The sequence below is a fragment of the Rhinopithecus roxellana genome, chromosome 1 (assembly GCF_007565055.1).
Source record: "Rhinopithecus roxellana isolate Shanxi Qingling chromosome 1, ASM756505v1, whole genome shotgun sequence".
Lineage (NCBI taxonomy): Eukaryota > Metazoa > Chordata > Mammalia > Primates > Cercopithecidae > Rhinopithecus > Rhinopithecus roxellana.
Window position 1 is genome coordinate 124,474,180 of NC_044549.1, and position 25,753 is coordinate 124,499,932.

At 49.3% G+C, this 25,753-nt stretch overlaps 1 protein-coding gene across 2 annotated transcripts in view; it reads right to left on the reverse strand.

Annotated features, from left to right (window-relative positions):
* LMOD1 (leiomodin 1) overlaps positions 1-25,753 on the reverse strand; it is a 52,710-nt gene that overhangs the window by 5,223 nt on the left and 21,734 nt on the right. Inside the window, exons 1-2 of one of the 2 annotated variants that reach the window (XM_030930102.1) lie at positions 4,035-4,073; positions 3,897-3,934 (exon numbers count right to left, since the gene is read on the reverse strand). The exons of the other annotated variant lie outside the window; for it this stretch is intronic. Of the exons in view, the coding sequence (XP_030785962.1) occupies positions 3,897-3,934; positions 4,035-4,068 (72 nt within the window). The 5' untranslated portion in view covers positions 4,069-4,073. Of the gene's footprint in view, positions 1-3,896; positions 3,935-4,034; positions 4,074-25,753 lie in introns of those variants that run through there. 2 annotated transcript variants of the gene reach the window in all.

The following is a 25,753-nucleotide window of genomic DNA, read 5'->3' on the forward strand; positions in this document are numbered from 1 at the left end:
CGGTTTTTTTTTTTTTTTTTTTTTTGAGACGGAGTCTGGCTCTGTCGCCCAGGCTGGAGTGCGGTGGCCGGATCTCAGCTCACTGCAAGCTCCGCCTCCCGGGTTGACGCCATTCTCCTGCCTCCGCCGCCCAAGTAGCTGGGACTACAGGCGCCCACCTCGTCGCCCGGCTAGTTTTTTGTATTCTTTAGTAGAGATGGGGTTTCACCGTATTAGCCAGGGTGGTCTCGATCTCCTGACCTGGTGATCTGCCCGTCTCGGCCTCCCAAAGTGCTGGGATTACAGACTTGAGCCGCTGCGCCCGGCCCTGGCCCCTGTTTTTAAGGAGTAGGTCAGTAGTTCTGAAATACAGGAATTTTGTAAGCCAATACGTTTCCAAAGGAAAAAAAAAAAGCTGGAGGGATCAACATATGCTAACATTTTATTTTACCAATTAAAGATATTTGTAAATTTTTTTTTTTTTCTTAGAGATGGGGGTCTCGTTATGTTGCCCAGGCTGGATTCAAAATCCTATCCTCAAGCAGTCCTCCCACCTCAGCCTCCCAAAGTGCTGAGATTACAGGTGGGAACCGCCATGCCTGTCCGGTATTTTAAAATTCTATCTACCATCATCATCTCATCAAAATAAGAAGGAGCTAATTTTAAAGAAGGTAGGCATAACAGAGTAAAGAATATACCTTAACAACAAATATGTGTGTTTTTAAAAATTCACAGTATTGTCCTTATTTTTAGTAAAAACTTAGCTAAGGACAAGCACCTCTCTGTGGAGAGCCCTGGAATTCATCGGGTCAGCTGATCTCTGGAAGACTCTGCCAGATTCTGGATCTTGGATTCTATGACTCAATTTTGACCCCCGAGACACTGAGAAGTTTGTGAGAGAGGCCATGGGACCCTAGTCAGTTGAGCTGCGATGGGGGCTTGAGGTTTTTTTTTTTTTTTGAGACAGAGTTTTGCTCTGTCACCCAGGCTGGAGTGTGATGGCGTGATCTTGGCTCATGGCAACCTCTGCCTCCCAGGTTCAAGTGATTCTCCTGCCTCAGCCTCCTGAGTAGCTGGGATTACAGGCGCGCGCTACCATGCCCAGCTAATTTTTGTATTTTTAGTAGAGACGGGGTTTCACCATGTTGGTCAGGCTGGTCTCTTAACTCCTGACCTCGTGATTCGCCCACCTCGGCCTCCCAAAGTGCTGGGATTATAGGCGTGAGCCACCGCGCCTGGCCGGGGGCTTGAGTTTTATACACAGCATAAGCCACCCACACCTCCGTGGATCCCTGTTTCTTCCTCCATAAGGGTGCACCGAGCCTGAGCCCTGTTTTGAGAGCACTTGCTTCTCATCTTCATAAGAGAAGCAGAGGAAGTGGCAGGGTTAGACATTAGACATAGAGTAGACATTAGACTTAACTGTCCAACTGTGATGGAGACCCCAGAGCAACTGGGACTTAAAGGGAGGGTGTAATGTCCTCCCCTAAAGGTTTTTCAAGAGGAAGAGACTACGGTTTGAATATTTAAAAAGTTTTCTTTCAAGAGTGCCAGGTTGGGGTGTGGGGAGAGGGCAGGGAAGAAAGGAAAGCAGCTTTCTATAGCACTCTCTGGCCCATGTTGCATTTCTTCAACCTCCACTCTTCGCTGAGGGAATGGAAAGAAAAGTGAGTCCTATGGAAATGGGTTGTACCTGCACCACAAACACATGCCACTGGGGACCAGCCCCTAGGTTTTTTTTAGCAGCGAGAGTCCTTGGCTTCTCTGCTAGAATCACAATAAGCAGCCAAGGGGCACAGCGCCTAGTGAGACAGGGCCTTGGAATGTATCCGTTCTAGCCTCCTGCCCTGCAGGCCCCAAGGTCCAGCTGCGCTGGAGGCCCCACTGGGGCTGTGGTGATGAAGCAAAGGGCAGAGAGCTCCCCCTCACACTCACTCAGGCCCCCAGGGAACTGGGTTTGACCCTAAGATCAACTGGATTCCACCCCAGAGCAGAAGTGATGGTGACCTTACTGAAACTTGATTTGAAAGGAACCTTGATTTGAAAGTGGAAACAAGGAAACTCAATGGATCAGCCCTTTTAGGAAGCTCTTATAATGATCTGCCCATAGTTTGATCAGGGAATTCTGTCTCCTATTCCCTGAGCTAGTCAAGTTGAGAGCAGTTTCATCACTGATTCTGTCCACTTTGGGGGCTTGGAGGTGAGAGCTGGAGGCACCGGCTTCTCTAGGCCCATGGTCTAGAGATCAGGCCCTAAGGCAGAGACTCCTGCCCTCCCCTCTTCCTTCCCTTCCCAAAATGTGCACACTTTGGAAGTTCTCAGAGCCCACTGTGCACTGCATAACTTCCCTTTCCAGAGTTCCCACCCCGCTTGTAGGCTTCACTCAGAGAGAAAGTGGGGATCCAGAGAGATCATGACTTAACTAACTTCACCTAGCAAGTTCAGGAAAAGCTGGGTTTCAGACCTGACTGTCTCACTAACAGCCACCAAGTCAATGTAACCATCTCTGACCTTCCCCATCAGGGGCCAAAGCAGCTCCTCTCTGCCCACCCAGCATCCCTGGGGTGCCCAAGTGCCCAGCTGCCCACAGAGCCTCACCCACCAGTCTCCTCTTTTCACACAGCCCCCTTCAGAGCTAGGACTCCCATTCAGACCCTTCCCTTTCGCCCCTAGCCAGGACTCAATTTAACCTTCTTTCTTTCCTTATTTTTTATTCTTTTTTTTCTTTGAGACGGAGTTTCACTCTTGTTGCCCAGGCTGGAGTGCAATGGTGCAATCTTGGCTCATTGCAACCTCCACCTCCCGGGTTCAAGTGATTCTGCAGCCTCAGCCTCCTGAGTAGCTGGGATTACAGGCATGCGCCACCATGCCCAGCTAATTTTGTATTTTTAGTAGAGATGGGGTTTCTCCATGTTAGTCAGGCTGGTCCTGAACTCCTGACCTCACGTGATCTGCCCGCCTCAGCCTCCCAAAGTGCTGGGATTATAGTAGTGAGCCACCACGCTCAGCCTCAATTTAACCTTCTTCCCTGACACCCCACATCCTGACTTCTCCCCTTTGTCCTAATCCAGGACTATTCTCCACTCCCTCATAGTTCCCTCCCCTACACTGGGGTTCTAGTTGGCAAGGATCCGCCAAGTGTCTGTTCTTGAGGAGGTGTGCCAACACTTTAAAAAAAAACCTAATGAAAAACAGGCTGGGGGTGGGAGGGAAAGGGTTGATTAATCATCAGTTTCCTCCAAATAGCCAGGAATGAGAGGGGCTGGGGCTGGTTGCAGCTTGTGTAGCCCTGAGCACTCAGACGTTGCCTTAAAAGGAGAAGGAGCCCAGAGTCCTCCCAGGGCTGGGATTTCTGTTGAACTGAGCTCCTCGGAGCCGGCACATAGCAGAGCTGCTTCCTTCATGCTAATCTGAAAGGGAGGCTAGAACAACTTCTTCTTGCTTCTAGAATTGATGGTGCCTCCTGGTGACCTCTAGAGGTTATTTTTGCCTGTGTTTCTGTCTCTAGACCTTACTCAACTGTCTATCTCTTATAGCAGGAGTAGTTTAGGTTAGATATAACAAACAACTTCCATGCAGTAAAGGTCCACAGGCCTCTTGATGAGAAAACTAGGTAGCAACAGTTATTTTTTCCCTTTGCGAAAAGCATTAGGGTTAGGGGAATCCCACGAGGTGGTTTGGGAGTCCTGGATGGAGGCAGGGGAATGGAAAGGATGACCTCTGAAAGCCTGTACTGACCTGTGACTCATTGAGGTACCTAGTGATCAGGCTCAGAGGTAAGAAACGGTTCTTTGCCCCCATCTCCTCCAGGCCTTATGGCGACATGATGTTGCTCTGTGTCTGCCACGTGCGTTAGGATCCAAGTTTAATGCCCTTGATAGGTTCAGATGGGCAAAGCACAGCATTTTCTCCCTTACCTTAGCCCTTCTGATGCTGCTTGCTCTAGAAGTCTTATCTGATTAAACAGAGGAGAGAACATTTCACCACTTCCATTGGCAAAAGATAAGAGGAATAGGATTATTTGTCTATCCAGAAAGTTTAAAATGAGAACTTACTGAGGACAAGGGCCAGAGCCTCTGTGTGCTGCATTCGGCAACCACAGCCCACGGATGCTTTGCTAGCCCACGCTGCTCCCCACTGAGGTCACCTCTTTCCTTCCTGTGACCCATCACCCGAGGGGAGGGCATCTCCCTCTCTGCAGAGTCATTTGGCCCCACGTGGCTGCAAGGGAGGAAGTCTGCAGACAGACTCTGGTGAGAACAGCTCCAACAGGAGGTTGGAAGATATGGGTCTGCCTGTGCTTGCAGAGGTCACTTTCCAGCCACTCGCCTAGGAGAGGGCAGAGCCAAAGAGGGCAGGACTGACTGGCGATGACCACACCCCTCACAGGTGATACCACTGCCGTGAATTCAGAAGCATTTGTTCCTTTCCCAAAGCAAGACTGAGGTGATGCCAATTCAGATGGTTTGATGCCACCCTTGCTACGTCCCCTCAAGGTGGCCTGGTGATACCTATGCGGTCTTTTGATCTGGAGGCGTCCGGAATGCCTCTACGAGCTCCAGGCTGAGGGTTGGATCTGTGGCATCTCCCAACTCTGCTTCTAGGAGACTTTTTCTAGGCCTTGGCTAAAGTTCCCTAGGACATTAAAAGGTGCAGTTTGTGTGGATCTGGAGCTCATTAGAAGGCGGCATTTTTACCTTGGCCTAGGCTGTGGCCTACTGCTGGTTTCTCCTTGACCAAAGTTATATTTATCACGAAAGCCCCAGGGAAATATGTGACATCTCCCAGTCCCACTCTCATGCACAAACTCCTTACCACCTCTCCGTCAGCATCCTGCATCAGTCCCCCTGACCCGCCTCCACCATGTCTCAGAGCCCCCAAACATTCCCCTGCATTTCCCACAAAGCTGTCCCAGCAAGAGCTGGGACTCTGGCCCCACTCCCTCCAGCCACCATGGGGACTTCCTGGTACCAGGCACTACAGCTGCCAGTCTCATCTATCTTTACAAGGGAGGGCAGGGAAGAGCTGACCATGGGCTGGAGGGCCTGTCAAAGGTCCCCTGGGACAGCAGATGCCTTACAGGGCTGGTGTGCTGGGCAGGGCAGGCAGCAGGGCCCGGGGCTGGAAGGGACCGGGGGAGTTCACCCCCTGCAGTCTCCTGCCGCATTCCATGTGGAGTGCCAAATCTTTTATTGTTTTCCACCAAAAAGAAAGATTCTAGAGTCTCCGGAAAAGAAGTTTAAGGAGAGGCAAGGCACAGTGGCTGACCCCTGTAATCCTGTCACTTTGGGAGGCTGAGGCAGGGGGATTGCTTGAGCCCACAAGTTCGGGACTAGCCTGGGCAACACAGTGAGTGAGACTCTGTCTCTATTGAAAACAAACAAACAAACAAACAAACAAATAAATAAATAAATAAATAGACAAGTTGAAGGGAGGTCCATTATCCTATGAGGAAAGTTGGGTTCCTGGCACCAGCTGTCCTGGGTAGGGGCCGTAATGCCTGTTTCCCTGGGTGCTATATGGTGCAGGAGTCCTCTACTGAGGCTAGGGCTAGGTCATTAGACATGAAAGATTCAGATCTTGTAACAACTGATATTGCCCCTAGAAAGCTACAGGTTCCCTTTACAGCTGCCGGGAACACTGGGGGCTGTTCTGGAAAAGTTCTGCCCATAGCGGTATATGAGCCCATTGGGTCTTTAGACAGTTGGCCCATGTGCAAATCCCAACTCTGCCCCCAACTAGCTCTATGACCTTGACTGAGTCACTTAGCACCTCTGAACCTGTTGTCTCATATGCACAATGGGACTGATCCCCCTGGGGATCCTCACTGGGTTGTAAGTGGTAGAACCAGGCCTCAAACCTAAATCCTGATGACAAGAAAGCCTTGAATAGGAGATAGGCTGTAAAAATCTAGGTCCTTCTGAGGACTGATTAAGCCTTGAAGGCAAGCAGTACGGCCCCAACCTCCTCCTCTTTGAGCCCCTGCCCCCTTTGTTTAGTATCTTGGAATTGCTTAGCAGGGTGAAATTTGTTCTTACCCAGTAGCCAATGGAACTACATTGTGTGCTTTTCTGTGGAAAATGAAATGACTACGTATTAAGCCCTGGAGACCTGCCTGGAGGGCTGCAAGGTGGGAAGGAATGAGGCTGCTTTGAGAAGCCTCCCCCAAACCCACCCCAGTCCTATGGTGACAGAGGCCAGGGTGGAGTGGGATAGGGACAGGCATTATCCCCACCAACAATAGCAGCTAGCACTTGTAGGGAGCTACACTTGTGGCACCCTGTGGGTACCAGGAGTCTATCCTCTCGAGCCATTCCACCAAGAATCCTGCTGCGGGCCTTGCTCATACATCCATTCACGGCCCCATTCACCAAGAGGCTTCTGTCAACACTGTATGAGGGACACAGGGCTACATGAGAAACCGTCTTGCCCTCACAACTTAGGGGACGTGGCGAACCAGGGGACAAGTTCACATCAAAGTGTATATAGCAGAGGGTGTTGAGGACATGCCCCCCCGCCCCCATAGAGCAGGCCTCCCCCTGCTGAAGAGTTACCGCTTCAGCCAACAGCATTCCTTCAGCCCAGCCACAGAATCACTGTAGCCTCCCCCAAAAGGCCAGCAGCCCCTTTCTTAGCCACTGTCAGACTGAAGTTCTTCAACTCCTGTTCTGGCAGTGGCTCAGGGACTAGGTCTCAGCATCCGCCAGCAACCCTCTTTTTTGGTTATCCCAGCTCTGACCCTTCCCAACCCATCCCATACCTGCTTTTGCAACTTCAAAGCTTCCACTCTGGGGAAACATTGGCTGTCTCCACTGGCCTTTGCGGGTTGCGTTCTAAGAGACCCTTCCATTCACCCCTCCTAGTTATAAGAGGCCTCTGGGGAAACTGTGACCCAGAAATTGGGTTGGAGAAGGGAGAAGAAAATGACAAGTGCGGATGGAGTGCAAGTAGAACCTCACCTCCTTAAGTTAACGTCTCTGGAAACATACTTTTGGGAATGTTCAAGGGCTTATACACAAAAACCCGCACAGACATTCAGCTCCTGCCCATACTGGAGCACAGTTAATCCCATGAAAAACAGGGGCTCAACATAGAATTCTTAATTTGGGGTTGGGGGCTTTGGTGTATGATGGGGGGTGCTACAGGACAGCCTTCCTGTGTACTTTCCGAGACTACAGACAGCGCTGCAGAGCTGGAGCTCCCAGCCCCTGACCAAGGCTGGAGAGAGTAAGAACGCTCAGCAAGGGGGTTGACACACCGAGCGCTCTGGAAATGCTTGGTGATGACAGCAAAGTGCACCATCCCCAAATAACCCACATGGAAACTGTCAGAAATGGAAGGGAGTCAGGCTCTTCCCACATGGCTCCAGCACGGCCCCTCAACACCAGAGCCCGCAGAGCTCTCAGCCATCCCCTGCTACCAACCTTAAGCCCTGTTGATAGACAGCATGCGGCCCAATCCGCACCCAATAAACCTGACAAGCAATGCTGGAGGCTTGTGCTCTCATTCCTCAGAAGAATGCCGGCCATGATGGGCACAGCCTCCCACATGCTCAGGGCTTCAGAAGGGTCATCAAGGGCACCCCCCAGGGGAACATGTGTATCTGGTAAAATGTGGGCTGAGAAGCCAAGGCCCATGCAGTCACGAAGCTAAGAAAAGCTGTGCTCCTGCAGGCATCCCAGACGTCCCTACTGCTCCATTCCCACCCTGCCTGACCTCTCGGTGGATTCTCACCGCACTCCAGGAGCCAACCCACTTGTGAGTATGTGAAGAAACTCGTGGGGGTGGGGCACAGCCTGCAGCCCCCTGGCAAAATGTCTGCAGATGGTGGGGCCTCAGGTTTGAAAATGGCCCCCCCTTCCATCCAGTGAAGAAACTAGAGAAATTCTAACACTGGAAGAGCTCATTTCATTGCTTTGAGCCCATATTTCTTTCTTTCCTTTTTTTGCGGGGAAGAGATGGAGTCTTTCTTTTTTTTTTTTTTTTTGAAATGGAGTCTTGCTCTGTCGCCCAGGCTGGAGTGCAGTGGCGCGATCTCGGCTCACTGCAAGCTCTGCCTCCCGGGTTCACGCCATTCTCCTGCCTCAGCCTCCCGAGTAGCTGGGACTACAGGCGCCCGCCACCTCGCCCGGCTAGTTTTTTGTATTTTTAGTAGAGACGGGGTTTCACCGTGTTAGCCAGGATGGTCTCGATCTCCTGACCTCGTGATCCGCCCGTCTCGGCCTCCCAAAGTGCTGGGATTACAGGCTTGAGCCACCGTGCCCGGCCGAGATGGAGTCTTATGTTGCAGGCAGGTCTCGAACTCCTGGCCTCAAGCACTCCTACCGCCTTGGCCTCTCAAAGTGCTGGGATTACAGGTGTGAGCCTGGCCTTGAGCCCATATTTCTGAAGGGTATGGTCCCCACCCCTGGTTGCCAGTCCACCTGAGAAGTCAAGTTCCACAACCTGAGTTCAATCCTTTTCCCCAAATCCTTAGTCCAGGGAGTACTGAAGAGCTTCCTAACAGCTCACTTCTCCAGTGTAACAGTAGCTAACTGTGGTGAGTGCTGGCTGCCATGCTGCCCCAGGTGCCTCTCATCCACTTATGCACTCATGCAGTCCTCAGATGACTCTACAACACATCCCATTTTACAGAAGAAGAAAGTGAAGCCCAAGATTATGCAGCTATTACACGATAAAGCAAGGATTCAAGTTCAGGTTCTCAGGCTCTAGAGTCTGAACTTTCAACTTCTATATTATGCTCTTCGCATTAGTGGGGCTATGTGCTAAGCCACTCTTTCACCTGAATGCCTGGTCCAGACACAGCCCTTCACCCCCAGCCACCCAACACTGAAATAAGAATGTTAACACAACATCCACAGCCACCATTTAGTATTTACAAGGTGCAAGATACCGTGCTAATAAGTGCTTTACTTAAGTCATCAATGTAATTGACTCCTCAGCACTGCCATCCGAAGTGGACAGAGCTTGGTGAGGCTCCAGTCTCAGCCAGAGGAGGCTTGAGGGAGGAGCCCTTTTGGGCTGCTGGGAGCCGGAGCCCTTCACATGTGCCAGCCTTCACTTCTACCTTGAGGTCTTCCTTTCCCACTGTTTCCTATTTGCTTTTTTTTTTTTTTTTTTTTTTTTTTTTTTTTTGAGATGGAGTCTTGTTCTGTCGCCCAGGCTGGAGTGCAGTGGTGGGTTCTCAGCTCACTGCAAGCTCTGCCTCTCGGATTCACGCCATTCTCCTGCCTCAGCCTCCTGACTAGCTGGGACTACAGGTGCCCGCCACCACGCCCAGCTAATTTTTTGTATTTTCAGTAGAGACGAGGTTTCACTGTGTTAGCCAGGATGGTCTTGATCTCCTGACCTCGTGATCCGCCCGCCTCAGCCTCACAAAGTGCTGGGATTACAGGCGTGAGCCACCGTGCCCGGCTGCTTTTTTTTTTTTTTTTTTTTTTTTTTGAGACAGGGTCTCACCCTGTCGCCTAGGTTGGAGTACAGTGGTGCAGTAATGGTTCACTGCAGCCTCTGTCTCCCAGGCTCAAGCGATCCTCCCACTTCAGGCTCCTGAGTAGCTGGGACTACAAGCATGCATAACAACACTTGGCTAATTTTTGTTTTGTTTTTCAGAGATGCATTTCACCATGTTGCCCAGTCTGGTCTTGAACTCCTGTGCTCAAGAGATCCTCCTGCCTCAGCCTCCCAAAGTGCTGGGATTACAGGTGTGAGCCACCATGCCCAGCCTATATGCTTTTTTCATCATGGTCTTAACAACCATCACATTACTGTGGTGCCTAAGAAATTAACTGCTGCAAATTCACTACCTCTGAACAGTGTGCTCAGGGGGAGTTACAGCTTCTGGGAGTCGGTGTTAATAGTTTCCCCTTTTGCAGATGGTGTCATTCTTTTTTTTTTTTTTTTTTTTTTAGACAGTCTTGCTGTGTCACCCAGGCTGGAGTGCAGTGGCACTGATCTCAGCTCACTGTAACCTCCGCCTCCTGGGTTCAAGCGATTCTCCTGCCTCAACCTCCCGAGTAGCTGGGATTGCAGGTACCTGCCACCTTGCACAGCTGATGGTGTCATTCTTAAACTGTATCAGTAGTAAGTGGGAGGACTGGAGTTCACACTCACATCTCTTGGGTTCTAGCACATATACTCTTAACTACTATGCTGTGCTCCCCACGGTCACAGTGATACACTAAGGAATAAATGCCACGCTCCTGTCAGGAGCTCCCTGCAAAGCACACAACACAAACCCAAAGAGAGCCATCTGGGCGTGTGGTCGTTTGGCCAGATGCACACAAGTGCTAAGCACTGGGCTTAGCTCCGGGGACAGAGGGATGGACATAATCTCTGTAGAGAGATGGTAAATTGAATGTCACCCCCAAAGGTTCTCAAAGGGACATCCAGCATTCCCTTGGATTTCATGCCAGACTGAGAGGAGGGACCACCTGGAGGAAAGGGTCCCATGGCTTTTGCTAAGGCAGAGTTAGGGAGAAGGCAGCCTCAAGAGACTAAAAACCAAGGTCAGAAACCCACTGGGGGCTGGGTGCGGTGGCTCACACCTGTAATCCCAGCACTTTGGGAGACCAAGGTGGGCAGATCACTTGAGGTCAGGAGTTTGAGACAAGCCTGGCCAACACGGTGAAACCCCACCTCTACTAAAAATACAAAAATCAGCCTGGTATGGTGGTGGGTGCCTGTAATCCCAGCTACTCAGGAGGCTGAGGCAGGAGAATCGCTTGAATCCGGGAGGTGGAGGTTGCAGTGAGCCGAGATCACGCCATTGTACTCCAGCCTGGGCGACAGAGTGAGACCACCCTGTCTTGAAAGAAAACAAACCCATTGGGCTTCTAATTTTCACACCATCAGGAGTCAGGGTCTATGGCCCAGGGACCTCCACTGTATGCCACCTTACCCCGTCACTTTCCTGTGTTGCTTTTCCCAGTGCTTGGCAATGAGACTCAAATGAAAAGGCCTGTGCTTAACTTTGAGGCCAAAAAGGAAATAAACGGAGGTAGGAAAACTATGCCCCACACCATAATAAGGCTGGGAAGAGGCAACCCAAAGAATACATGAATGGCACTAACTACAGGGAGCTTGGGGCACAGAGCAGGGCCTGTGGAGGAGGCCTGGCTGAGCGCTAACAAGATCCACAGGGGGTTTTTGGCAGAAGCAAACAGTAAGCCTGAGAAAGCCCTTCCAGGCTGCTAATGTATGTGGAGCACAGAGCCGGAAGGTTGCACCTGGAAGGAGTGGAGGAAGGTTCCATGAAGGCAGAGACATTTGAGCTGGTTCCTGAAGGAGGAGTGGGAGTTTGGTAAATGGAGAGCAGAGCGTGTCGAGGAAGAGGCTTTCCTCTGCAGCCTCATCTACTTTCTTATTCCCAAGCCTCATCCTACAACGTTGTCCCTTCGCACAGGCATTGCTCCACCCCATTTTCACCCAGCCTCACTCTACTCATGGTCCAGGATCAACGTCAGCGTCAAGCACGGTGTGCTTTGGGAAGTGACCCCTGACCCCGAGCCCTTCTCCTCCCCCTCCCCCACAGCTCCCTTCACTCCCTCCCTTGTCTTGGCCCCTGTCACTCTGTTTCTTTGTCCATCTCCCGTGCAGGATCAGGGACATGAAATATGGTTTATTACCGACTCGATGCCTAGCACACAGTATGATGCCTTGGCACATACTAGATGCTGAGAGTTGCTAAATGAATGAATAAGAAAATGGTGTCAGCCAGGCGCCGTGGCTCACGCCTGTAATCCCAGCACTTTGGGAGGCCGAGGCGGGTGGATCACCTGAGGTCAGGAGTTCGAGACCAGCCTGGTCAACATGGTGAACCCCCATCTCTACTAAAAATACAAAAATTAGCTGGGCATGGTGGCGGGCGCCTGTAGTCCCAGCTACTCAGGAGGCTAAGGCAGGAGAATGGCGTGAACCCGGGAGGCGGAGCTTGCAGTGAGCTGAGATCGGCCACTGCACTCCAGCCTGGGCAAGAGAGTGAGACTCCGTTTCACAAAAAAAAAAAAAAAAGGCAACAGGAAAATGGTGTCCACCAAATAAAACCAAATACTAGTTTGGAATGATGAAGGTCAAGAAAGTTTGTAGAATAAGGAACTGGGCACAAATAAATGACTGACGAATAGAAACCACATGATTTGAGACTGTTGATGTTGGGGATCAGAGGAGTGCTCTCCCCAGCTATTCACCACTGTCAGGCTGAAATGCCAGCAGGGCTCAGTGTGGCCGGAGATATGAGAACCCTGGACCTCAGCTTTCTCAGCCTGCGCCAGGTTTCTTCCCTAGCCCCCAGAGTCATACTCCTGACCCCTCACCCTAGATCATTCTGGCCAGCAGGGGCTTGGTGAGCAGAGCTGGTGAAGACAGCCTAGTGCCAAGGCCCAGGGCAGGCCAAGACAGGGGTAAGATGAGTGGGCATTTGGTGTTAAGGGGCCAGGGATGCAAGGAGAATGGATGCTTGTGACTCCATCCTATCTCTGGAAAGGGAACCCAGGGCTCTGCCTTTCAGCAAGACCCGCAGCAGAGCATTGCAAAGCAACCCACATCCTTTCCCAAGGAGGCGGAGCCTGAGACAGCCTCCCTGGAGGGTCCAAGGTCACATGTGCACCTGTCTAGTTTGTGCCCTCTGCTAGTGGCTCTCCAGACTCTCTTTCCCCTCCCTCGGGGAACTGGGTCCAGATCAGGGTGGTCCCACACGAGGTTTGACTGCACGACACATCCATATATACATTAAACTTCCGACCAGGCACAGTGGCTCATACCTGTAATCCCTGCACTTTGGGGAGGCCGAGGTGGGCGGATCACCTGAGGTCAGGAGATCGAGACCAGCCTGACCAACATGGTGAAACCCCATCTCTACTAAAAACACAAAAATTAGCCGGTGTGGTGGCAGGCGCCTGCAATCCCATCTACTTGGGGGGGCTGGGGCAGGAGAATCACTTGAACCCGGGAAGCGGAGGTTGCAGCGAGTGGAGATGGCTGTGTGCGTGACAGAGTGAGACTCCATCTCAGAAAAAATAAAAACAAAAACAAACTTCCTAGAGTCCACACTGAGAAGTACACCAGGGTCTTTGGCCACCTGCTAAGGCCTGTAACCTTGAGGATGTCCAGAGCTGTGAGGAAGGAGGTGGGAGCTGAGAGGCAGTGAGGCAAGTCAGGCCAGCTCCCAGAGCCTGCCCACCACTGACGTTCCTGAAAGGAATATGATAAACAAGGAGAAGCCCAGCCCCACTGGGCCAGAGGTGGGAAGCTGGGACCAGGGCGGGGGAATGACAGCCATTTTATTCTCCATCTTCACCCTTTCTCCCAAAGGACTGAGCAGCTGGGAAGAAGTCGAGTTTGTTTTAGCAAACAAGAGACTTATTAGCATCAAGCTAAGACACAACTCCCAGAACTGTCCTCTGTTATCTACTTTCTTTAGTGGCTTTTCCTTGGACCACCACTCAAAAAGTGATGTTTCAGGCTGGGCACAGTGGCTTATGCATGTAATCCCAGCACTTTGGGAGGCCGAGGCAGGTGGATCACTTGAGGCTTGAGACCGGCCTGGGCAACATGGTGAAACCCCATCTCTACCAAAAATACAAAAAATTAGCCAGGCGTGGTGGTCAGTGCCTGTAATCTCAGCTACTCAGGAGGCTGAAGCAGGAGAATCACCCGAAGCCGGGAGGCAGAGGTTGCAGTGAGCTGAGATTGCACGACTGCACTCCAGCCTGAGAGACAGAGCCAGACTCTGTCTCAAGAGAAACAAAACAAAACAAAACAAAACAAAACAAAACAAAACCAAACAAAACAAAACAAGACAAAACAAAACCATGCTGTTTCAGGACAAGGCTCATCTCCTTAATCCTCAATTCTCATCTAGATCATTGCCAGCCCTTTTGCTGCTGAGGAAGGTACGTGGGCAAGAGTGAGACTTAAGCCCTGCCAAATGGAGGCTGCTACTGTGAAACGGGGACACCTCCAACATTTGAATTCAGTTTCCTTCCTTTTTAAAGCTGAATAGTATTCCATTGTATGTATGTACCTTGATAATTTTAGCATTTTATGTACATACACAGCTTGTTTATCTATTCATCCACTGATAGACACTTGGGTTGTTTTTGGGATTGTGAATAATGCTGCTATGAACATGGGTGTACCCATATCTGTGTAGGTCATTGCTTTCAACTCTTCGGGAGTGTAGATGGACCCAAAAGTGGAACTGCTAGAATGAGACCCAAATTCTGACTTCTCTACACCACCCACCTTGACTGCTTCACCTCTTGTTCTATTCAGCACGTCAGTCACCATCTTGCCAGTATCCTCAACCCTGATCACATGCGCCAGCCAAAGCCCCAACCCTACAGCCAAAGCACCAACTGCAGGTCTGTGTGGCTCCTCCTCCCAGGTGCTGGGCTGTCTGGGGAAAGTAGCTCACACCCCACGTGGTGCCGTCCACTGTCTACAGCTCCTGTGAACCCTCATGCTCACAAATGGCGCCAATGCTGAGGACCAGCTTGAGAGTCAGAAGGCCAGGGTTCCACGCTTTGCTCTTATGTCAACATGGACAGGTTAATTTGCCTTCCTCATCTGTAAAATGGGGATCACATCTGGTACGGGGCGGTAGTAAGGCTTCAGTGAGGTGAGTGGATAACACATTTACAATAGTGCCAAATGCACAGGAAGCTTTCAATAAAAGGTAACTGTCTTTATGGGTCTAGCTCTCTCCTGGTTCTTCACAGCATCTATCCGAATTCTTCTCCCTTCTCTTAGTATCTCTTGTCCCACTCCACCCCTATTCTTGGCAGACAATCTCCTCTAATTTCTTCCCAGGCAGAGAGAGGAAACAACTCATGGCAACTCTCCAACTTCCTGCCAGCTCTCCTACACACTCACCTCCAGGCTCAGCTGTCACCCTTCCCTCTCCTCCTGCCCAGGCCCACCCCTCCCCACGCGCTCTGGTGCCCACCCCTCCTCCCCACATTACACTCCCCTGCCCCCTCCCACAGCCTTAGCCTCTCCCTCTTTCCTGGCGCCTTCCCACCACCCTTTAAACCTGCCCATCTCTCCCGGTTAATCAGATCCTCTTTCTGCCCACGGTCCCTTCCAGCTGTAGCGTCAGCCTTCCCGTATACCCGAACTTCCCCAAAGAGATCTACTTTTTGATCCCTATTCATTCCTTAATCCAACACGCTCTTGCCTCACCCCCAACATTCCATGGAAATTAGTTTCATCCAAATCACTTCTGACCCTCCTGTTGCTAAGTCACATTTATATTTTATTTCTTATGTTGCTCAAACTGCATGGGAAGCATCTGGTGCTGTTGGCCAGGCCCTCCCTTCAAAACGCTTCCCCATTGGTCTCCACCACAGCCTTCATGGCTTTCCTTCTAGCTTTCTGACAGCTCCTTTAGGCCTCCTTCCTTGAGAAATGTGGGTGTTGGCAAGGTCTTATTTTAGGCCTCCTTTGTTTTCACCTTTAGACCCTCTCCCTGGATTATCTCATCCATTCTGATGGCATCTGCTGCATTCTACGTGCTGATGTCTCTCAAAGCTGGATCTCTGGGCCAGACACCACTGGGAAGGTAGTACTGTATAATGAATATCTTGGTTTGTGTGCCCCAAAGTACCTCAAAGGAGGAATCTGAGGGGAGGCAACATGGACCCCTCTGTACTCACTCACCCTTCCCTACCCGTAGCCCAAGGGATTTTGGAGGAAGGCTGAGAAATCGACCTATTCTATACTCCCTCATTACCCACACACAGATACTACAGCCTGAACACCACTCAAATCAATCCCTCTCCTCCATCCTCATTGATGTTCCCTTGGTCCAGGCCACTATCACCTCTCACGGGGTTATGGCAACAACCTTCTCCCTGGTTTCGCTGACCTCCTCCAGGGCGCTCCTTGTACTGCAGCCCCAGGGACCTTGCTGAAGGGCAGACCCAAACATGAAGCCTTTCGTGGCTCTCCAGTAGCCTCAGCATGAAGTCCAGACTCACAGGCCCTTCGTGACCTGGCCGCTGGCCTCCCTCTGTCAGTGCCTTCTCTTGGCCTTCCTCCCTGCAGTCGCCATGCAGCTGCCCTCCTCTCTCAGGTGCTAGAAGGAGCTGGCCTCTGGGCCCTTGCAGTGATGTTCTCACCACTTGGAAAGCTCTACTTCCTCTTATCCTGATAAACTCTTACCCTGTATCTAGAGAAGTTTTAGCTTAGATCTTTAATTCTTCTGGATTTTACCCTGGGATATGACATAAGGTGACAATTTTACTTTTTTTCCCAAACAGGTACCTAATGTCTGAACTTTTTTTTTTTTTTTTTTTTTTTTTTTTTTTTTTTTTTTTGATACAAGGTCTCACTCTCTCCTCTGGGCTGGAGTGCAGTGGTGCGATCACGGCTCACTGCAGCCTTGACCTCCTCTGGCCTGTGATCCTCCCACCTCAGCCTCCTAGGTAGCTGCTACTACAGGCATGCACCACCACACCCAGTGGATTTTTGTATTTTTTGTAGAGACAGGGTTTCGCCATGTTGCCCAGGCTGATCTTAAACTTCTGTGCTCAAGTGATCCACACACCTTGGCCTCTCAGAGTGCTGGGATTACAGTGTGAGCCACCAGACCTGGCTTGAACTACTTTTATGATCAGAAAAATACCACAAAGGCACATCTATTCCAGCACTTTGGAAGGTCAGGGTGAGAGGACTGCTGGAGCCCAGGAGTTCAAGACCATCCTGGGCAACATGGAGAAACTCTGTCTCTACAAAAAAATACAAACATTAGCCAGGCGTGGTGGCATGTGCCTGTAATACTAGCTACCTGGGAGGCTGAGGTAAGAGGATCCCCTGAGCCAAGGGAGGTTGAGGTTGCAGTGAGCTGTGATCATGCCACTGCACTCCAGCCTGAGCAACAGAGAGAGACCCTGTCTCAAAAAACAAAACAAAACAAAAACCAACAAAGACTGTTTTATGAAAAAGAAACAAAAAATTTTGTCTTTAAATAACTGGGTTCCACAGCAAAAAACAAGACAAAATTAAAAACCAAGAGGTATCAGGCTGTGGTGTGGGAAGGAGGGATGGATGGGGCCAGAGGTGAGAGGAGATTCCCTGTCACCGTACTCAGTCTTCAACCCGGCTGTGCTGTGCCCAGGACCTGCCTCGCAGCCTGGCCTTTGCCTAGCTCTGTTCCAGCAATTACAAATCAGCCCCAGTGATAAACATCAGTGCTGAGCAGAGGGCCAAAGGGTCTCAGGCACTGCCTTCAGCTCCAGCATAAACAGAAAGGCCATGATTCATTTTTACCTCCCAAGATGATCTCCAGGGGTCGGAGTGGTGCAATGGCAGCCAAGAAAAGGCCAGTGGTTTGTGAACCTGGGAAAAGAGGGCATTTTCTGACGCAGTCCTGCGGGAGACCAGGCTTTACAAGAGGAGCGAGTGCCACCATCTCAGGGCCTGCTCTGTCTTTGTATGGAAGGGGAGCAAAGAAACCTTCTGGAAAAGACAAAGATAATGTGCAATGTGGGTGGTTGGGCACTCGCACTGCAAGTGTCACCTGCCTTGAGTCTTTAAGGACCAGGGTTTCTAGCGAAAGGGATGGTAAATGGGGGAAGGTGGCCTGACCTCAAAAGCCTGCCAAGAGCTATCAAGAGGCACCAGAAAGGAAGGCAGGGTGAGCAGTGTCTGCATTTCACCTAGGCCCTCACTCCTACCAGCAAGGCTTCTGCATTTACTGCAAGTAGAGAAAGAGGTGTTTTGAGGTGAGGGCATGCATCACAGCCTGCAATAGCAAGACTTCACAGGCAGTACCATTCTGGCTTCTGTTTGGGGGTTTTGAAGAACCCATCTCTAGGGGACTGAAGGTTCTTGTGGCAGATCTTCTCAGCCAATGAAGGGTCAACTCCATTGCTTTCAGCAGACCTAAATGCTTTGCCAACTGGTCTGATGACTCATACTGGGAAGCTTGTAGCAAAACCCATTTTTGGAGAAACCAGGAAATCTCTTTGGGGAGATAAACAAGTCACTGTAGCACTCTGCTCTCTGAAGTGCCTGGCTAGTACTTTCTGCTTCTTCATTTTATCCCAGCACCAAGGAAAACCCAAGCAAGTCTGGGAAATGTTGTAAAGATCTACACAAATGCAAGCTATTTGTCCCAGGCTTCTGGGTCCCACGGAGGTCCCGGAGGGTGGCAGAAGGAACATGCTGTTCTTTCGCTGCCTGGGGCTGTGAGCAGGAGGCTTGGCTTTTGCACAGCCCTGCTCCTGTTCCTTCTAAACAGAAAAGGGTACATTGGCTGAAGTAGGAGCAGCTTTATGATTTCTAACCTCTGCAGTCCTACAGGGCCCTAGGCTCAGAAGGGCCCTACGCTTGGTTTAATTCTCTGCTGTCATCATCTTGAAAGTCTTAGTAATTCTTGAATACATTTTCATTTTGCACTAGGTCCTACAAATTCTGTAGCCAGTCCTAGGCCTAAGAGGTCAGGGGTCAGGGGTGGCACAGCTCTCTGCCTTCCTGCCTTCTCCATCTTCAGGAATGGCACTCCCACCCCACAGACACTGGGACATCAACCTTGACTCTTCCTGTTCCCTTGCCACGTTCCCTTCATCCTACCTTCCGAATATAGCTCAGATTAGCTTCCTCACATCCCCTCACCATTGGTGTGGTTGGGGCCTCCATCATCTCTTGCCTCCTAACTGAACCCCCTGCCTCCTGTCTTCCTTCTCTTTGAGTACACCGTGTAGCCAGAAAGACCTTTCAAAATGTGATTCTGATCCATGGCTCCCCTGCTTTCAGGATGAAGTGCAGACTTTGTAGCATGGCAACAAAGCCCTCCATGACCTGGCCTGCGCCTGCCTCTGAGCACCCTCCCCTTCATGCCTGCACTCTGGTTGCAGTGAGGAACAGCCACGCTGGACTTTCTTGGGTCTTGCTGCCCTGCCCCATGCTGGACTCTCTTGGATCTTGCTGCTTATGCATGCTGCTCCTGCCACACAGGAGGTCCTCTCGCCTTCTTCTCTGCCTGGCTAACACTTCTTCTTTTGTTCCTCCTCCTTTTTTTTAACTTTATGTATGGAAAAGCTCAATTGTACAACAAACTACAGAGAACAGCACAACCTCAAGGTACCCATTGCCCAGTTTTAGTGATTCTCCACATATGGACAATCTTGTTTCAACTGATGCCCACCCATTTTTGTCACATCCTCAGATTATTAAAAGCAAATTCCAGGTGTATCCTTTCATGCATACATAGTTTAGTGTATTTTTTAGGGACAGGATCTCACTCTGTCATCTAGGCTGGAGTGTAGTGGTATGATCATAGCTCACTATAACCTCAAACTCCTGGGCTCAAGTGAACCTCCTGCCTCAGCTTCCCAAGTAGCTAGGACTACAGGCATGTGCCACCATGCCTGGCTAACTTTTATTTTTGTAGAGATGGGGGTCTTGCTATGTTGCTAAGGCTGGTCTCAAACTCCTGGCCTCAAGCAATCCTTCTGCCTTGACCTCACATGTGCTGGGGTTACAGGTGTGAGACACCATGCCTGGCCTCAGTGAGTATCTCTAAAAGACAGAAACGTTTTTGTTTTTTTGGTCAGAGTCTCAGTCCTTCACCCAGGCTGGACTGCAGTGGCACTCACTACAACCTCTGCCTCCTGGGTTCAAGCAGTTTTCCTGCCTCAGCCTCCCAAGTAACTGGGATTACAGGTGCCCACCACCACACCTGGCTGATTTTTTATTTTTAGTAGAGACAAGGTTTCACCATGTTGGCCAGGCTGGTCTCAAACTCCTGACCTCAGGTGATCTGCCTGCTTTGGCCTCCCAAAGTGCTGGGATTACAGGCACGAGCCACCACGCCTGGCCCCTTTTCTTCTGTTTTAACCTGACTCTGTGTCAGAAAGTCCTTCTGGTCCTGTTATTCCCAGGGGCTGTATAAAGCAAGGTGGCCCCTTCTCTTCTATGTGAGTGCTCTGTATGTATTTCAGATGTATTGGGTCCTCTCCCTGAGGCTGCTTTTCTGTGGGCTAGAAAAATTCCTCTGTTAGACTAAGTCTGTCATTCCAGCCTGACTAGAATTTTCTAGATCCTGGTTCTGCTGTTTAAAAGCTCACTGTGACTCTCCGCTTCAGATAATCTGCCAATGTGGTACATATGCCTTCTACATCTTTTTGTCCACTAACCAGGGCAGACTCCAGGGCAGAACTCTCTGGTATCCTACTACACGCCTCCAGGGAGCCACCACCTGCACCACCTTCCAGTCCACATCTCTCCATCCTGGCCACTAAACCATCATGAACAGCCTTCTTCAATGTCTTCCTAAAGTCTCCAGAACAGCCCAGGACTTCAAAGAGTAGAGAGAATATATTGGCTTCGATGCCATTTCCACCCACCACTGGCTTTTTTTTTTTTTTTTTTTTTTTTTTTGAGACTGAGTTTTGTTCTTGTCACCCAGGCAGCTGGGATGCAATGGCACAGTCTTGGCTCACTGCAACCTCAACCTCCCGGGTTCAAGCGATTCTCCTGCCTCAGCCTCCCGAGTAGCTGGGATTACAAGCACCCATCACCACGCCCAGTTAATTTTTGTACTTTTAGCAGAGACAGGATTTTGCCATGTTGGCCAGGCTGGTCTTGAACTCCTGACCTCAGATGATCTGCCCACCTCGGCCTCCCACCCACCACTGACTCTTACTGGGGATTCTTACCCCAGTAAAATGACATACTTTCCCCAGGCCTTGTGAATTGTTCTGGAAAGACATCATGCTACAGGGTCAATACAACTCCTAAATGCAGCTCCCTTTTAGCAGCTGAGGTCCTTGGAGACACCGTTTTTTCCTATGCCAAAGCCACAGAGACTAGAATTCCACTTGCTTGCTAAGGGAGTCAATCATAGTTGAGAAACAGCTGAGGATTAAGCTGAGTTTTTAAGCTCAAGGACAACTGGGAGGTGGGTCTGGATATTCTACTGGAAGGGAGAAAGAAAAGCCAAGCCCTACTGGGAAGAGAAGGCGCAAACAAGGATGTCAAGCCATTAAATCAAGGAGGCCAAGTGGCCTCTACACAGTGCAGGACCCAGTGAATATAGAATAGGGGGTGGGAGGCCAGGCGTGGTGGCTCACGCCTGTAATCTCAGCACTTTGGGAGGCCGAGGCAGGGGGCTTGCTTGAGCCCAGGAGTTTGAGACCAGCCTGGGCAACATAGTGAGACCCTGCCTCTAAAAATAAAAAAATTAAAATTTTTTTTAGAAAGTAAGAAAGAAAAGAAAAAAAAAAAAGGAAATTATGAGATCTTGGACCAGGCTGAGCAGTGAGCACAGAGGAGTGGAGATGCATTCCACAGACATTTCTAGGGTACAGTTAATAACATTCTGTGAAGCAGACAATGATGAGAAGTGGAGGATGACTCCACGATTTCCAGTTTGGTTGCCTGGTTACAGAGTGATGCTTATAACCATGGCAGGGAATATGGAGGGGAGATGAAGATGGCACTTGAGATGATCAGCTGTTTTGGCCATGACAAAATTTAAATACCTAACAGTTTGGCATTAATAAAGATCTGGGCTGGGCACGGTGGCTCACGCCTGTAATCCCAGCACTTTGGGAGGCTGAGGCAGGCGGATCAAGAGGTAAGGAGCTCTAGACCAGCCTGGCCAGCATGGTGGAACCCCATCTCTACTAAAAATACAAAAATTAGCTGGGCATGGTGGTGCGTGCCTGTAATCCCAGCTACTCGTGAGGCTGAGGTTGGAGAATTGCTTGACCCCAGGAGGTGGAGGTTGCAGTGAGCCAAAATTGTGCTACTGCATTCCAGCCTGGGAGACAGAGTGAGACTCCATCTCAAAAACAAATAAATAAATAAAAAATAAAACGAAGAAAGATCTGGGGCTCAGGAAGGAGATCTAAGCTTGACAGGTAGGTTTGGGAGTCATTGGTGTATACGTAGCAATGAAAACCAGAGTAAATATGGTGACTCTGAAAAGTGAGTTATCAGGAAGAGGAAAGGGACTTACACAATGGGAGCAAGAAAATCACCACATTATTTAATGAAACAAAATCCATGCCCTTTGAGATTGGCAAAACCATGATGAGATATACTTCACACCTTCTGGGTGTCTATAATGAAAAAGACAGACAATAATAAGTGTGGACAAGGACGTGGAGAAATTGGAACCCTTGTATGTTGCTGGTAAGATATAAATAGTGCAGCCACTTTGAAAAACAGTCTGGCAGTTCCTCAAAAATTTAAACATAGAGTTGCCATATGACCCAGCAATTCCATGCCTCAATACAGACCCAAGATAATTGAAAATATATGTCCACAAAAAACTTCTACGCAAATGTTCACAGCAGCATTACTCATATTAGCCCCAAAATGGAAAGCACCCAAAGTCTATTAACTGAAGAATGACTCAGCAAAATGTGGCGCATCATTAAAATGGAATAATATTCAGCCATTAAAAGGAATAAAGTGCCATGCTCTATCATGGATGAACCTTGAAAATATGATAACTGAAAGAAGCCAGATCTGAAAGACCATGTTATACGATTCCATGTACACAAAATGTCCAGAATAGGCAAATCTGTAGAGACAGAAAATAGATTAGTGGTTGCCAGTGGCTAGTGGGAGGAGAAACGAAGGCTAGTGGGAGGAGAAACTGATGATAAGTGTGGGGTTTATTTTGGGACTGATGAAAATATTCTGGAATTAGACAGTGGTATTACACAACTTTGTGAATATACTGAATATATTTTCACACTGAATATACTGAATATAATATTGTTATATATAATATAGTATATATAATACACTATATTCATTGAATATACTGAATGCTGTTTTTTTTCTAAAAACACTGATATTTAAAAGCAGTGATTTTTTTTTTTTTTTTTTTTTTTGAGATGGAGTCTCACTCTATCACCCAGGCTGGAGTGCAGTGGCATGATCTTAGCTCACTGCAACCTTCACCTCCTAGGTTCAAGTAATTCTCCTGCCTCAGCCTCACGAGTAGCTGGAATTACAGGTGCGCACCACCATGCCCGGCTAATGTTTGTGTTTTCAGTAGAGATGGGGTTTCACCATGTTAGCCCAGGCTGGTCTCAAACTCCTGACCTCAGGTGATCCACCCACCTCAGCCTCCCAAAGTGCTGGGATTACAGGCGTGAGCCACCATGCCTGGCCTGAGAGTGAATTTTATGGTACATGAATTATGTCTCCATAATTTTTTTAAAAATTATTTATTTATTTTTATTTATTTATTTTTTGAGATGGAGTATTGCTGTGTGGTCCAGGCTGGAGTGCAGTGGCGTAGTCTCGGTTCACTACAACCTCTGCCTCTTGGGTTCAAGCGATTCTCCTGCCTCAGCCTCCCGGGTAGCTGGGATTACAGGCACCCGCCACTATGCCTAGCTAATTTTTTGTATTTTTAGTAGAGACGGGGTTTCACCATACTGGCCAGGCTGGTCTCGAACTCCTGACCTCAGGTGATCTGCCTGCCTTGGCCTCCCAAAGTGCTGCGATTACAGGCATGAGCCACCATGCCTAGCCTAATTTTTTAAGTTTAAATTTAAAACTTTAAAAGAGATTCTGTTTGGGTTTTTTTTCCCCTTGAGACAGGGTCTTATTCTGTCATCTAGGCTGGAATGCAGTGGTCCAGTCACGGCTCATTGTAGCTTCAACTTCCCAGGCTCAAGCAATCCTCCTGCCTCAGTCTCCCAAGTAGCTGGGGTGCATAGCACCACTCCAGGCAAATTTTTGTATTTTTTATAGAGATGGGATTTTGCCATGTTTCCCAGGCTGGTCTTGAACTCCTGGGTTTAAGCAATTCTCCCACTTCCACCTCCCAAAGTTCTGGGATTATAGGCATAAGCCACTTTGCCTGGACAAGATCATGGTCTTAATTACATTAAAATTATAGAAGAGTTATATTAAACAAAATCTTATTTCACATGTTGTGCTTATCTTCTCTTGCTTTAACATCTAAAGGATAAAGACTAAGTAAATGAAAAAATAAAAACAAAAACAAGCACCCAAACTATTTCTGAGCGAGGAACTGTTTGCAATTTACAGTGGTTGTAAAAGCTAAATTGTAGACCAATGGAAAAAATGTGAGCTACATATGCAACTTTAAATGTTCCAGTAGCCACATTTTATTTATTTGTTTATTTATTTGAGATGGAGTTTCGCTCTGTCACCCAGGCTAGAATGCAGTGGCATGATCTCAGCTCACTGCAACCTCTGCCTCCTGGGTTCAAGCAATTTTCCTGCCTCAGCCTCCTGAGTAGCTGGGATTACAAGTCGGCACCACCCCACCCAGCTAATTGTTGTATTTTTAGTAGAGATGGGGTTTCACCATATTAGTCAGGCTGGTCTCAAACTCCTAAACTCAAATGATCTGCCTGCCTCAGCCCCCAAAGTGCTGGGATTACAGGCGTGAGCCACTGAGCCAGGCCAGGAGTGACTCTTGACAGCCCTTCCCCAGGGTCTCCCAGAGGGCAGCGTTGGAGCATGGCCAGCGCCCATCTCAGAGTGCAGAGGGTTTCCAGAATGCAGCAAAGTGACAGGAAAGCTGCTGCTGAAATGGCCACCAGGACTGGGCAGTGCCCATCCTGGAATTGGACACACAGTGGATGCTTCATAACTGCTGAACAAAGAGATGCATCTCCCATTCAGGTGGAGGCCCAGAAAGAAGTCTGGAAGGACAGATTATTTTTTTCTATTAAGTTATGCACAGTTTGTTGCAACTTGAGGTCAAAAGAAAGCGTTCAGAGCCAGTACAGTGGCTCAAGTCTGTAATCCTAGCTACTCAGGAGGCTGAGGCAGGAGGATCCCTTGAGACCAGGAGTTTGAGATCAGCCTGGGCAACATAGTGAGACCCTGTCTATTTTTTAAAAAATTGTTTTTAATTGGCCAGTTGTAGCCAGGTGCAATGGCTCATGCCTGTAATCCCAGCACTTTGAGAGGCCAAGGAGGGGGCAGATTGCTTGAGTTCAGGAGTTCAAGACTAGCCTGGGAAACATGGCAAAACCCCATCTCTACTAAAAATACGGAATGTTGGCTGAATGTGGTGATGCATGCCTGTAGACCCAGCTACTCAGGAGGCTGAAGTGGGAGAATCTTTTGAGGCCCAGAAGTCGAGGTTGCCATGAGCTGTGATCGTGCCACTGTACTCTAGCCTGGGTGACCAGGAGTGCAATGCTATCTCAGAAAGGAGAGGAGAGCAGAGGGGAGGGGAGGGGAGGGGAGGGGAGGGGAGAGGAGAGGAGTGAGAAGAAGGGAGGGAGGGAAGGGAGAGAGAAAAAGTGGAGGGAGGGAAGGAGAGAGGACGAGAGGGTAAGGAAGGAAGGAAGGAAGGACAGGCAGGAAGGAAGGAAGTAAGGAAGGAAGGAAGGAAGGAAGGAAGGAGGAAAGCCGGAATGGAAGAAAGAAAAGAAAGAAGAAGAAGAAGAAAGAAAGAAAGAAAAGAGAAAGAAAGAAAGAAAGAAAGAAAGAAAGAAAGAAAGAAAGAAAGAAAGAAAGAAAGAAAGGAAGGAAAAAAAATTAGCCATAATTTTTCATAGTGGCATGTGCCTGCAGTCCCAGCTACTCAGGAGGCTGAGGTGGGAGGATGAACCCAGGAGTTCAAGGCTGCAGTGAGTTATGACTGCACCATGGCACTCTAGCGTGTGTAACAGAGCAAGACCCCATCTCTGGAAAAAAACAAAAAACAAAAAACAGAGAGGGAGAGAGACAAAGAAAAGAGCTCAAGATCCTCCGGCTGGGTGTGGTGGCTCATACCTGTAATCTCAACACTTTGGGAGGCCGAGGCAGGCAGATCACT